The 12,232-nt window shown below is 38.6% G+C and overlaps 1 protein-coding gene across 4 annotated transcripts in view; it reads right to left on the bottom strand.

Moving 5' to 3' along the window:
* tmub2 (transmembrane and ubiquitin-like domain containing 2) overlaps window positions 1–12,232 on the bottom strand; it is a 40,981-nt gene that overhangs the window by 10,991 nt on the left and 17,758 nt on the right. For 3 of the 4 annotated variants that reach the window (XM_059956614.1, XM_059956618.1, XM_059956616.1), the window contains exon 2: window positions 117–735. In XM_059956614.1, the coding sequence (XP_059812597.1) occupies window positions 117–712 (596 nt within the window). In that variant the 5' untranslated portion in view covers window positions 713–735. Of the gene's footprint in view, window positions 1–116; window positions 736–6,389; window positions 6,481–12,232 lie in introns of those variants that run through there. The other variant, XM_059956615.1, reaches the window with a different exon arrangement.

Raw genomic sequence — 12,232 nt, 5'->3', positions numbered from 1 at the left:
AAAGTGGTTGTAGGTGTACTAAATAATAAAAGAGACAGGCTATTTTTGCAGAATTGGTTTAATTTATATGTTGAATTATTTTTAACTTGGAGAAACTTATTTTACAAATATCTTACCTCTTCAGAAATCCAATAGTATCATCTGGTTTTACTCGTGCTACCTCTTCCGTGTCATTTAAAAACTTCAGCCTCACTTTAATTTGCCCTTCGGCCTCTTCAACACTATCCACTGTGTGTGTATGAGCATTACAGTTCTCGAGCATTCCAGAATCCAGTACCTCTGCAGTACTAATCTCACTGGCTGATGCTCGCTTGCGCAAACCTTGTATGTTCAATAGAGGATCAATATTTGCATCGGTTAAACTGGAAGCTTCTTCAATTGGCACCTGCTCATTGGTGGGGCCATTATTTCCAGTTGATGCTCCAAGGCCAGAATCATTTTCTTCCTCTGGCTTTTGCTCAATAGGGACAGTTGCTGACTGGGCTTCATCAGTTTCAGGTGTTGCTGCATTTGCCACGTACTGCTCTACGCTGCTTAACCCTACTAACGAGTTCCCCGTGGTAACAATGGTCCCAAATATTTGATCACTACGATCAGCAACATGTGTGGAGAGCCAAGCAAGAACAAGTGCCAGTACCAGGAAGACTATTCCACACAGGACTGTGACTTCATCACCAACTCCTTCAACAAATGACATGGTGCTGGTGTCCATTTACAGAAAGTTCTCAAAAAAACCTGAGAAAACATGAAAATATTGTCAGCAATGCCATAAAAACTCATTAAATAATTGATTGCAAACCTCATAATAAACATTTTAATGCCCCAGTCTGTTTTACTTTTTTCCTGTTAATTTAATAATTTAGTTTTGATCAATAAATGTCTCCACTAAAATTTCAAATAAGCAAAAGAAGAAGCATGTTCCATTGCTAAATGGAAAAATATAGAAAACTGGGTTAAGAAATGGAGGTTTGGAGAAGGAAGTCGGGAGGATCAGAACAGGACTGCGGCGGGAGCCATCTTGAATTTTTCTTATTCTTGTTGGAGTTAAGAGAGGCGGGACTGTGCAGGCGTGTGACGGGCAGTGAAGCGGGGAAGATTTAAAAAGGACACAGCCTTATACAGCGGGCAGTGGAGTGAGCTGGGAGTAGAGTGAAGGCTTAAGGGCTTGGACTCATCCAGCTTAAGCGGAAGCAGACAAGACAAGGTAGGTTTAGGTTTCAGTTTTCCCTGTTATTTGAGGAAAGGGGAAATTATGAGTGTGAGGACAGCTTGTTGTTCTCGGTGTCGGATGTGGGAGGTCCTTGAGTCTCCTAGCCTCCTGGAAGTCCACATCTGCGCCAGGTGCACTGAGCTGCAGCTCCTAAGCGACCGTGTTAGGGAACTGGAGCTGCAGCTCGATGACCTTCGTCTGGTCGGGGAGAGTGAGGAGTTGATAGAGTTACCGGCAGGTGGTCACTGGAGGCAGACAGGTGGGTCACAATTAGGAGGGGGAAGGGGAAGAGTCAGGTTCTAGAGAGTACCCCAGTGGCTGTACCCCTTGACAATAGGTACTCCTGTTTGAGTATTGTTGGGGGTGGGGGGTGGGGGGGGGAACAGCCTACCTGGGGGAAGCAACAGCAGCTGTGCCTCTGGTACAGAGTCCAGCCCTATAGCTCAGAGGGTAGGGAAAGGAAGAGGAAGGCAGAAGTAATAGGGGACTCGATAGTTAAGGGGTCAGATAGGCGATTCTGTGGACGCAATCAGGAGACCCGGATGGTAGTTTGCTTGCCTGGTGTCAGGGTCTGGGATGTTTCTGATCGCATCCAAGATATCCTGAAGTGGGAGGGTGAGGAGCCAGAGGTCGTGGTACATATAGGTACCAATGACATAGGTAGGAAAGGGGAAGAGGTCCTGAAAGGAGAATATAGGGAGTTAGGAAGGCAGTTGAGAAGAAGGACCCCAAAGGTAGTAATCTCGGGATTACTGCCTGTGCCATGCAACAGTGAGAGTAGGAATGGAATGAGGTGGAGGATAAATGCGTGGCTGAGGGATTGGAGCAGAGGTCAGGGATTCAAGTTTCTGTATCATTGGGACCTCTTTTGGAGCAGTTGTGACCTGTACAAAAAGGACAGGTTATACTTGAATCCTAGGGGGACCAATATCCTGGCGGGGAGATTTGCTAAGGCTATTGGGGAGACTTTAAACTAAAATGGTTGGGGGGGTGGGAATCAAATTGAAGAGACTAGGAGAGAGGAGGTTAGTTCACAAATAGAGAAAGCTAGTAGACAGTGTGTGAGGGAGGATAGGCAGGTGGTAGAGAAGGGGAGCGCTCAGACCGAAGATGTAGAGGAGAAGGAAGAAAAAGATAATAAAGTTGTTTGCACCGTTAGGGATAAACAGAGAGTAAGGGTTGGAGAGTTTCTTAAATGCATCAATTTAAATTCTAGGAGCATTGTAAGAAAGGTGGATGAGCTTAGAGCATGGACTGACACCTGGAAATATGATGTTGTAGCTATTAGTGAAACATGGTTGCAGGAGGGGTGTGATTGGCAACTAAATATTCCTGGATTTCGTTGCTTCAGGTGTGATATTGGAGGGACAAGAGGGGGAGGTGTTGCATTGCTTGTCCGAGAAAATATTACAGCGGTGCTTTGGCAGGATAGATTAGTGGGCTTGTCTAGGGAGACTATTTGGGTGAAATTGAGGAATGGGAAAGGTGTAGTAACACTTGCAGGGGTGCATTATAGACCATCTAATGGGGAGTGAGAATTGGAGGAGCAAATATGTAGGGAGATAGCAGATATTTGTAGTAAGCACAAGGTTGTGATTCTGGGAGATTTTAATTTTCCACACATCGACTGGGAAGCCCATTCTGTAAAAGGGCTGGATGGCTTGGAGTTTGTAAAATGTGTACAGGATAGTTTTTTGCAGCAATACATAGAGGTACTGACTAGAGAAGGGGCAGTGTTGAATCTCCTGTTAGGGAATGAGATAGGTCAGGTGACAGACGTATGTGTTGGGGAGCACTTTGGGTCCAGTAATCACAATACCATTAGTTTCAATCCAATTACGGAGAAGGACAGGACTAGATGCAGGGTTGAGATTTTTGATTGGAGAAAGACTAACTTTGAGGAGATGCGAAAGGATTTAGAAGGAGTGGATTGGGACAATTTGTTTTATGGGAAGGATGTAATAGAGAAATGGAGGTCATTTAAAGGTGAAATTTTGAGGGTACAGGATCTTTATGTTCCTGTTAGGTTGAAAGGAAAGATTGAAAGTTTGAAAGAGCCATGGTTTTCAAGGGATATTGGAAACTTGGTTCAGAAAAAGAGGGAGATCTACAATAAATATAGGCAGCATGGAGTAAATGAGGTGCTCGAGGAATATAAAGAATGTAAAAAGAATCTTAAGAAAGAAATTAGAAAATCTAAAAGATACGAGGTTGCTTTGGCAAGTACAGTGAAAATAAATCCAAAGGGTTTCTACAGTTGTATTAATAGCAAAAGGATAGTGAGGGATAAAATTGGTCCCTTAGAGAATCAGAATGGACAGCTATGTGTGAAGACAAAAGAGATGGGGGAGATTTTGAACAATTTCTTTTCTTCGGTATTCACTAAGGAGAAGGATATTGAATTGTGTAAGGTAAGGGAAACAAGTAACCATATAACAATTACAGCACAGAAACAGGCCATCTCGGCCCTTCTAGTCCATGCCGACACTTACACTCACCTATTCCCACTGGCCCGCACTCAGCCCATAACCCTCCATTCCTTTGCTATCCATATACCTATCCAATTTTACTTTAAATGACAATACTGAACCTGCCTCTGCCACTTCTACTGGAAGCTCATTCCACACAGCTACCACTCTCTGAGTAAAGAAATTCCCCCTCATGTTACCCTTAAACTTTTGCCCCTGTCAAATCATGTCCTCTTGTTTGAATCTCCCTTACTCTCAATGGAAAAGTAGGGAAGTTATGGAAACTATGACAATTAAAGAGGAGGAAGTACTGGCACTTTTAAGGAATATAAAAGTGGATAAATCTGCGGGTCCTGACAGGATATTCCCTAGGACCTTGAGGGAAGTTGCTGTAGAAATAGCAGGGGCTCTGAAAGAAGTATTTCAAATGTCATTAGAAACAGGGATGGTGCCGGAGGATTGGCGTATTGCTCATGTGGTTCCATTGTTTAAAAAGGGTTCTAAAAGTAAACCTAGCAATTATAGACCTGTCAATTTGACGTCAGTGGTGGGTAAATTAATGGAAAGTATTCTTAGAGATGGTATATATAATAAAAAAAGTTTTCAAAAAAAAAAAGATGGTATATATAATTATCTGGATAGACAGGGTCTGATTAGAAATAGTCAGAATGGATTTGTGCGTGGAAGGTCATGTTTGACAAATCTTATTGAATTTTTTGAAGAGGTTACAAGGAAAGTTGACAAGGGTAAAGCAGTGGATTTTGTCTATATGGACTTCAGTAAGGCCTTTGACAAGGTTCCGCATGGAAGGTTAGTTAGGAAGGTTCAGATGTTAGGTATTAATATTGAAGTAGTAAAATGGATTCAACAGCAGCTAGATGGGAGATGCCAGAGAGTAGTGGTGGATAACTGTTTGTCAGGTTGGAGGCTGGTGACTAGTGGTGTGCCTCAGGGATCTGTACTGGGTTCAATGTTGTTTGTCCTATACATTAATGATCTGGATGATGGGGTGGTAAATTGGATTAGTAAGTATGCAGATGATACTAAGGTAGGTGGTGTTGTGGATAATGAAGTAGGTTTTCAAAGCTTGCAGAGAGATTTAGGCCAGTTAGAAGAGTGAGCTGAATGATGGCAGATGGAGTTTAATACTGATAAGTGTGAGGTGCTACATTTTGGTAGGACTAATCAAAATAGGACATACATGGTAATTGGTAGGGCATTGAAGAATGCAGTAGAACAGAGTGATCTAGGAATAATGGTGCATAGTTCCCCGAAGGTGGAATCTCATGTGGATAGGGCGGTGAAGAAAGCTTTTGGTATGTTGCCCTTTATAAATCAGAGCATTGAGTATAGGAGTTGGGATGTAATGTTAAAATTGTACAAGGCATTGGTAAGGCTAAATTTGGAGTATTGTGTACAGTTCCGGTCACCGAATTATAGGAAAGATGTCAACAAAATAGAGAGAGTACAGAGAAGATTTACTAGAATGTTAGCTGGGTTTCAGCACCTAAGTTACAGGGAAAGGTTGAAAAAGTTAGGTCTTTATTCTTTGGAGCGTAGGAGGTTGAGGGGGGACTTGATGGAGGTACTTAAAATTAAGAGGGGGATAGATAGAGTTGACGTGGATAGGCTTTTTCCATTGAGAGTAGGGGAGATTCAAACAAGAAGACATGAGTTGAGAGTTAGGGGGCAAAAGTTTAAGGGTAACACGAGTGGGAATTTCTTTACTCAGAGAGTGGTAGCTGTGTGGAAGGAGCTTCCAGTAGAAGTGGTAGAGGGATGAGTCACCAGGAGACGCTCATGGAGTGAGTAATGTTTCAGATTCGCTCCATAAACTTTACTTTTTTTAACCTTTGATCACCCTTATTTAACTTACTTTTACCTACACCAAAAGATTCTTGCTACTTTTTTGGACTTATCTTTAAGAATGTACTGTGAATTTTGAAGAAATGAGTACAGAAATGGCTTTAAGATCTAAAGGGCGAGACCCTGGGAAAGATCCTAACGGCAACGGAAAGAAAAAAAGACCGATCCTAAGCGTACTGAATTGACTTATGATATGTTATTGGAGCTCTTAAGTGAAAAATTTGAACAACGACAAACTTTCAAACAAGATCTAAAGGCTTTCCAGGATTCTATGGATAAGACTAATTTAGTAGTTAAACAGCAACAAACTCTAATCGCAACTTTGCAAGAGGATGCTCGGAAGGGAGACTTGATAATCGAAAAACTGGAGCAGAAATTATCTTCGACGATTAAACAGGTGGAAACACTTAAAGCCAAGAGTGTTGACTTTGAAAATCGGTCCAGAAGACAGAACTTACGCATACTTGGTCTTCCGGAAGGTATTGAACAAAGGGACCCCTCGAAGTATTTTGCTCAACTTTTAAAGGATGAGTTCCCTTCTGTATTCCCAGATAGTCCTCCGTTACTTGATCGCACCCACAGAATTATGTGCCGATCATCAAGTTCTTCATCTAAACCACCTGTTGTAATTGTTCGATTTCATTATGTGCATGTCAAAGAGCAACTTATTTGTGTGGCTCAGCGTTTAGGGATGGTTAAATTCAAAGATTTCCAATTCCGATTAGTGGAGGATTTTAGCCCAGAAGTAATGAAGGCAAGGCTCCTTTTTAAATCTCTGATGTCCGAATGTTATGAGAAAAATCTAAAACCAGCGCTTTTATACCTTGCAAAACTTAGAATCTCACCTCCGAATGCACCACGGCGTGTTTTTCTCTCCACATCTGAAGCTCGAAACTTTCTGGATGAGAATTATCCTACTGCTTTGGACTCTCGTTTCTAATAAATGAGTGATTTTGATCGTTACAAGATAGTTTTTGTTACCAAAACCAGATTTTGTTTCTGGCTATTGATGTAGGTTTATTCTACACTTTATATTCCAGTTAGTTTTTTTTTTGACGTACTAATCTTTTTAATTTACTTACTTTAACCATTGTACTTTATTTTTGGTTATTATTATTAATCCTTTGAAGGTGAATTTTTTTTAACGGTTTGATATATATCCTTTTCATTTTTTGTGTGACTAAGATGGCGGTTTCTTCTCTAAAATATTTCTTGCTTTTTTTTGATTTCGCCATTTTTTTTCTCTCGTCTTCTTCCTATAATGCATTTCTTATCACATTTTAACTTATTTTGTTTGGGTTTTAACCCAATTTATAAGTTACTAGTGTTTATATTCTTTTTGGGTGTTTTTTATTAGCAATTATATTAAGAAGTTTGTTTTATATAGTGCTAATTACTTTTTTGGAGTTTGGGTGGATCTCTTTTTTCCCTCTTTTATATATTTGGAGTTGCCTTCTGGTGATACGGGGGGGTAGATTTAGTATCATTCCTTTTTTTTCCTGGCCTTTTCCAGGCTCAGGAAGAGTTTTTTCATGGGTGGGGGATTCTTTTCTAACTCTATTTCTCTTTTTACTAGTTTTTTTTAGTTTTCTCATTTGGGCTGATTTTAAACTACTAAAATGTCCGCAGTGTCATCACTTCCGGGTCCGCCCCTTATTTTTGTTCCTCTTCTGGGTGCATGAGTTCATAATTTGGTTAACTCTTTATATACCATAGGGTTGATGTTAGAAATATGGCTCAGACCATTAATTTTTCAAAGTATTCCAAAGACTGAATGCACATAGTATTTTTGTACAAGAAACTCATGTGAAGAAAGAGGACAATCAACTTTTTTTTAGGTTTTGGAGGGATCAACAGTACCATTCGAATTCGAATGCCAAAGTAAAAGGAGTTTCAATTTTTATTGACTCCTCTATTACATTTATCCAACACGATATTATTTTGGATCCGAATGGCAGATCTTTGTTAATTACTGGGTTACTTTTTAACAAAAAGGTTGCTCTGGTTAATGTTTATGCTCCAAATGTGGATTATCCTGATTTTTTTAAGTCCTTATTTACTTCTCTACCAAATCTAAATGAATATATGTTAATAATGGGTGGTGACTTTAATTGTTGTTTAAATCCTTTGCTGGACAGATCTATATCTACTCAGACTTTACTTAATAAGTCAGCCACTTACATTAATTCTTTTTTGACTGATAATAGAATTTTCGATATTTGGAGATTTCTGCATCCTAAGGACAAAGAGTTTTCATTTTTCTCACGTTCATCATTCTTACTCAAGAATTGACTATTTTTTCATTGACTCTCATTTTATTCCATCTGTAATTGGTTGTAATTATGACATTATAGCCATCTCTGATCATGCTCCATTGAAACTTTCTATTAAATTAATGGATACAGCTTCTAGTATTAGGCAATGGCGATTTGATTCTACCTTACTGCAAGATCTGGATTTCATTAAATTTATGAAGGAACAGATCGATTTCTTCTTTTCAACTAATTCCACGGATGACATTTCTTGCGGAACAGTTTGGGACACTTTTAAAGCATATATACGTGGACAGATTATCTCCTATTCTGTTGGTTTGAGAAAATGTATTAAGGAAACTCTTTTATTGGTTGATGAAATTAAAGGAATTGACAAGAAATATTCGACTGCTCCTAGTAAGGAGCTTTACAAACAAAGGGTTGAACTTCAAATGGAACACAGTTTATTACTTACAACTTCGATTGAAAATCAATTAATGAAAACCAGATCTGATTTTTATATACATAGTGATAAATCTGGTAAACTGTTAGCTAATCAATTGAAGAATGCTTTGGTTAAATGTCAAATTATTAAGATTTGTCAACAGAATGGTGAATTGACAGTTAACCATGATGAGATAAACAAATCTTTTCAAGATTTTTATACCTCCCTGTATCATTCTGAATTCCCTCATGATCATAATACCATGCATGATTTTCTTGGGAAATTGAATTTTCCAAAATTATCATCAGATGATCTTTCAATATTAGAAACTCCTATTACAGATGCAGAAATTAAAGGGGTTATTTCCTCTATGATTTCTGGGAAAGCACCAGGTCCAGATGGGTATACAGTGGAATTTTTAAAGTGTTTTTCCTCTACTCTTTCTCCTTGGTTATGCAGGGTTTTTGGAGAAGCAATTAGATTGGGTAAACTGCCACAATCTTTTTATAGAGCTTCCATTTCTTTAATACTGAAGAAAGATAAAGACCCTACTGACCGTGCATCCTATAGACCAATATCCTTATTGAATGTAGATTCCAAGATCTTTTCCAAGTTACTGGTGTCCAGGCTGGAGAAGGTATTACCTCAAATTATCTCGGAAGATCAAACTGGTTTTATTAAAAATCGCTATTCTTTTTTCAATATTAGATTATTGACTACTGTTTATACTCCTTCATTTAGCACCTCAGAATGTGTCATTTCATTAGAAAATCAGCCCAAATGAAAAAACTAAAAAAAACTGGTAAAAAGAACAATAGATTTAGAAAAGAAACTCCCACCCCCCACCCAAGAAGAAAAAGCCCATCCCGAGCCTGGAGGAGGCTGGGGGGAAAAAAAAGAATGATACTAAATCTACCCCTGTGTTAGCAGAAGGCAACTCCAAAAATATAAAGGAGAGAAAAAAAGATCCACCCAAACTCCAAAAAATTATCACTATACTAAAACAAATTTCTTAATATTGTTACGAATGAGGAGCAAATCTGATGGGCAGAAGGGTACAGAATCGCCAATGCCCGCCCCCCTCCCTTTTGAGAATCGCAAGATCGCTATTATTTCAGGTCTGATACCCAGGAAATGAGAGAGATACACATCATGTCAGTAATGAGAGAGAGACGCAGGATAACAGAAAAGGCAGTTGTTATTGACAACGCAAGAATACACAAAAAGTGGAATGTCTCCTTCTGACAAAAGCGGAACGGAACCACTAATTACTGCTACTGTCTCTTGGAGAAGGTATTGTGTATTGAGTACTGTACTATTCATTGAAACCCCTCAGGGGGCAGCCAGAGTGGTCTGGTTGAGGGATTGCATCATCCCAACCTGAGTGACACCTGAGACCCCGTGAGTAAGGATAAAAGTAGGGTTTGGGGAACACCCCTCAGACGCACCAGGAGAGACACTACGAGACCTGTGGGGGTTTGTGTGTGTGTCCACCCTTGCCTGGGTGACGAGTCCTCCATGGAACTGCCCAGCTAAAGGGCGGAGATGGATCAAGATCATAACAAGGAAAGTCGGCAAGTTTTTCTCTCTCTAACAATTGCCACACGGTGATCAGCAACGACTGCAGCCTGTATGAACTGAACTGAACTTTATATTTCCATCAGACAATTCATTATCCCCTAGACAACGATAGAGCTTATTTCTTAATGATGATTATTATACCCGCACTTTTAGATTTAGTATTGATGACTTATATTATCTGTATAGTTGCCTTGATATTATTTTTGTGTATTTTTACTAATACTGTTAAAAATAGTATCATCAGACTTCAACGGCTACATCAAAAAAAATTAGTACATCAAAAAAAAACTTTAATTAGAATAAAAAATATAGAATAAACCTACACCAATAGCCAGAAACAAAATCTGGTTTTGGAAACAAAAACTATCTTGTAACGATCAAAATCACTCATTTATTAGAAACGAGAGTCCAAAGCAGTAGGATAATTCTCATCCAGAAAGCTTCGAGCTTCAGTTGTGGAGAGAAAAACACGCCGTGGTGCATTCAGAGGTGAGATTCTAAGCTTCACAGGGTATAAAAGCGCTGGTTTTAGATTTTTCTCATAACATTCGGACATCAGAGGTTTAAAAAGAAGCCTTGCCTTCATTACTTCTGGGCTAAAATCCTCCACTAATCGGAATTGGAAATCTTTGAATTTAACCATCTCTAAACGCCGAGCCACATGAATAAGTTGCTCTTTGACATACACATAATGAAATCGAACAATTACAACAGGTGGTTTAGATGAAGAACTTGATGATCGGCACATAATTCTGTGGGCGCGATCAAGTAACGGAGGACTATCTGGGAATACAGAAGGGAACTCATCCTTTAAAAGTTGAGCAAAATACTTCGAGGGGTCCCTTTGTTCAATACCTTCCGGAAGACCAAGTATGCGTAAGTTCTGTCTTCTGGACCGATTTTCAAAGTCAACACTCTTGGCTTTAAGTGTTTCCACATGTTTAATCGTCGAAGATAATTTCTGCTCCAGTTTTTCGATTATCAAGTCTCGCTTCCGAGCATCCTCTTGCAAAGTTGCGATTAGAGTTTGTTGCTGTTTAACTACTAAATCAGTCTTATCCATAGAATCCTAGAAAGCCTTTAGATCTTGTTTGGTCGTTATTCTTCAAATTTTTCATTTAAAAGCTCCAATAACATATAAGTCAATTCAGTACGCTTAGGATCGGTCTTTTTCTTCTTCCCATTCCCGTTAGGATCTTTCCCAGGGTCTCGCCCTTTAGATCTCAAAGCCATTTCTGTACTAATTTCTTCAAAATTCACAATACACTCTTAAAGATAAGTCCAAAAAAAAGTAGCAAGAATCTTTTGGTGTAGGTAAAAGTAAGTTAAATAAGGGTGATCATAGGTTAAGGAAAGTAAAGGTTATGGAGCGAATCTGAAACAGTACTCACTCCATGAGCGTCTCCTGGTGACCTCGTGTCATTTCATTAGATGCGGAGAAAGCATTTGATAGAGTTGAATGGCCGTACTTATTTACTGTGCTTGAGAAGTTTAATTTTAGTCCTATATTCATATCCTGGATTAAACTGATATATCATACTCCAGTAGCCTCGGTCTTTACTAACAATCAAAGATCTCCCTTTTTTCATTCATTTCGGGGTACCAGGCAAGGCTGTCCTCTTAGTCCATTATTATTTGACATTGCTTTAGAACCTTTGGCAATTGCTATTAGAGAATCACCGAACATTTTTGGCATTACTCGTGGAATGGATATACACAAGTTATCATTATATGCAGATGATTTATTATTATATATTTCTGATCCTGAGAAATCCATTCCTGTAATTATATCATTGTTGGCTCGAATTAGTAATTTTTCTGGGTATAAATTAAATCTTAATAAGAGTGAATGGTTTCCTTTAAATAGACAGGTTCCAATTTATGGAAATTTACCTTTTAAATTAGTTAATGACTTTTATATACTTAGGGATTAAAATTATAAGGAGTTATTTAAGGTTAATTTTTTACCCTTGATTGATCAGATTAAATGTTATTTCACTAAATGGTCACCATTATCTTTATCTCTGATAGGTCGGATTAATGCTATTAAGATGATTATTTTACCCAAGTTTTTATATATATTTGAAGCGGTACCAACTTTTATTCCGAAATCTTTTTTTGCTAATGTTGATTCAAAAATTTCCTCATATATATGGCAGAATAAAAATCCTAGATTAGGTAAAAAAATATTTACAGAAGGCAAGGAAGGAAGGTGGATTGGCATTGCCTAATTTTAGATTTTATTATTGGGCAGTCAATATCCAATATTTGATATGTTGGTTAAAGGATTGGGATTTATCTTTTAGCCCTCATTGGATAAACCTGGAAACTAAATCTGTACAAGGATTTTCATTAGGTTCTATTTTAGGGTCTTCTCTTCCCTTTGCTCTTTCTAAATTGCAGAAACGAA

This window comes from Hypanus sabinus, chromosome X1 (genome assembly GCF_030144855.1).
Source record: "Hypanus sabinus isolate sHypSab1 chromosome X1, sHypSab1.hap1, whole genome shotgun sequence".
Lineage (NCBI taxonomy): Eukaryota > Metazoa > Chordata > Chondrichthyes > Myliobatiformes > Dasyatidae > Hypanus > Hypanus sabinus.
The sequence above is the reverse complement of the archived record's forward strand: the minus strand, read 5'-3'. Positions and strand labels throughout refer to the sequence as shown.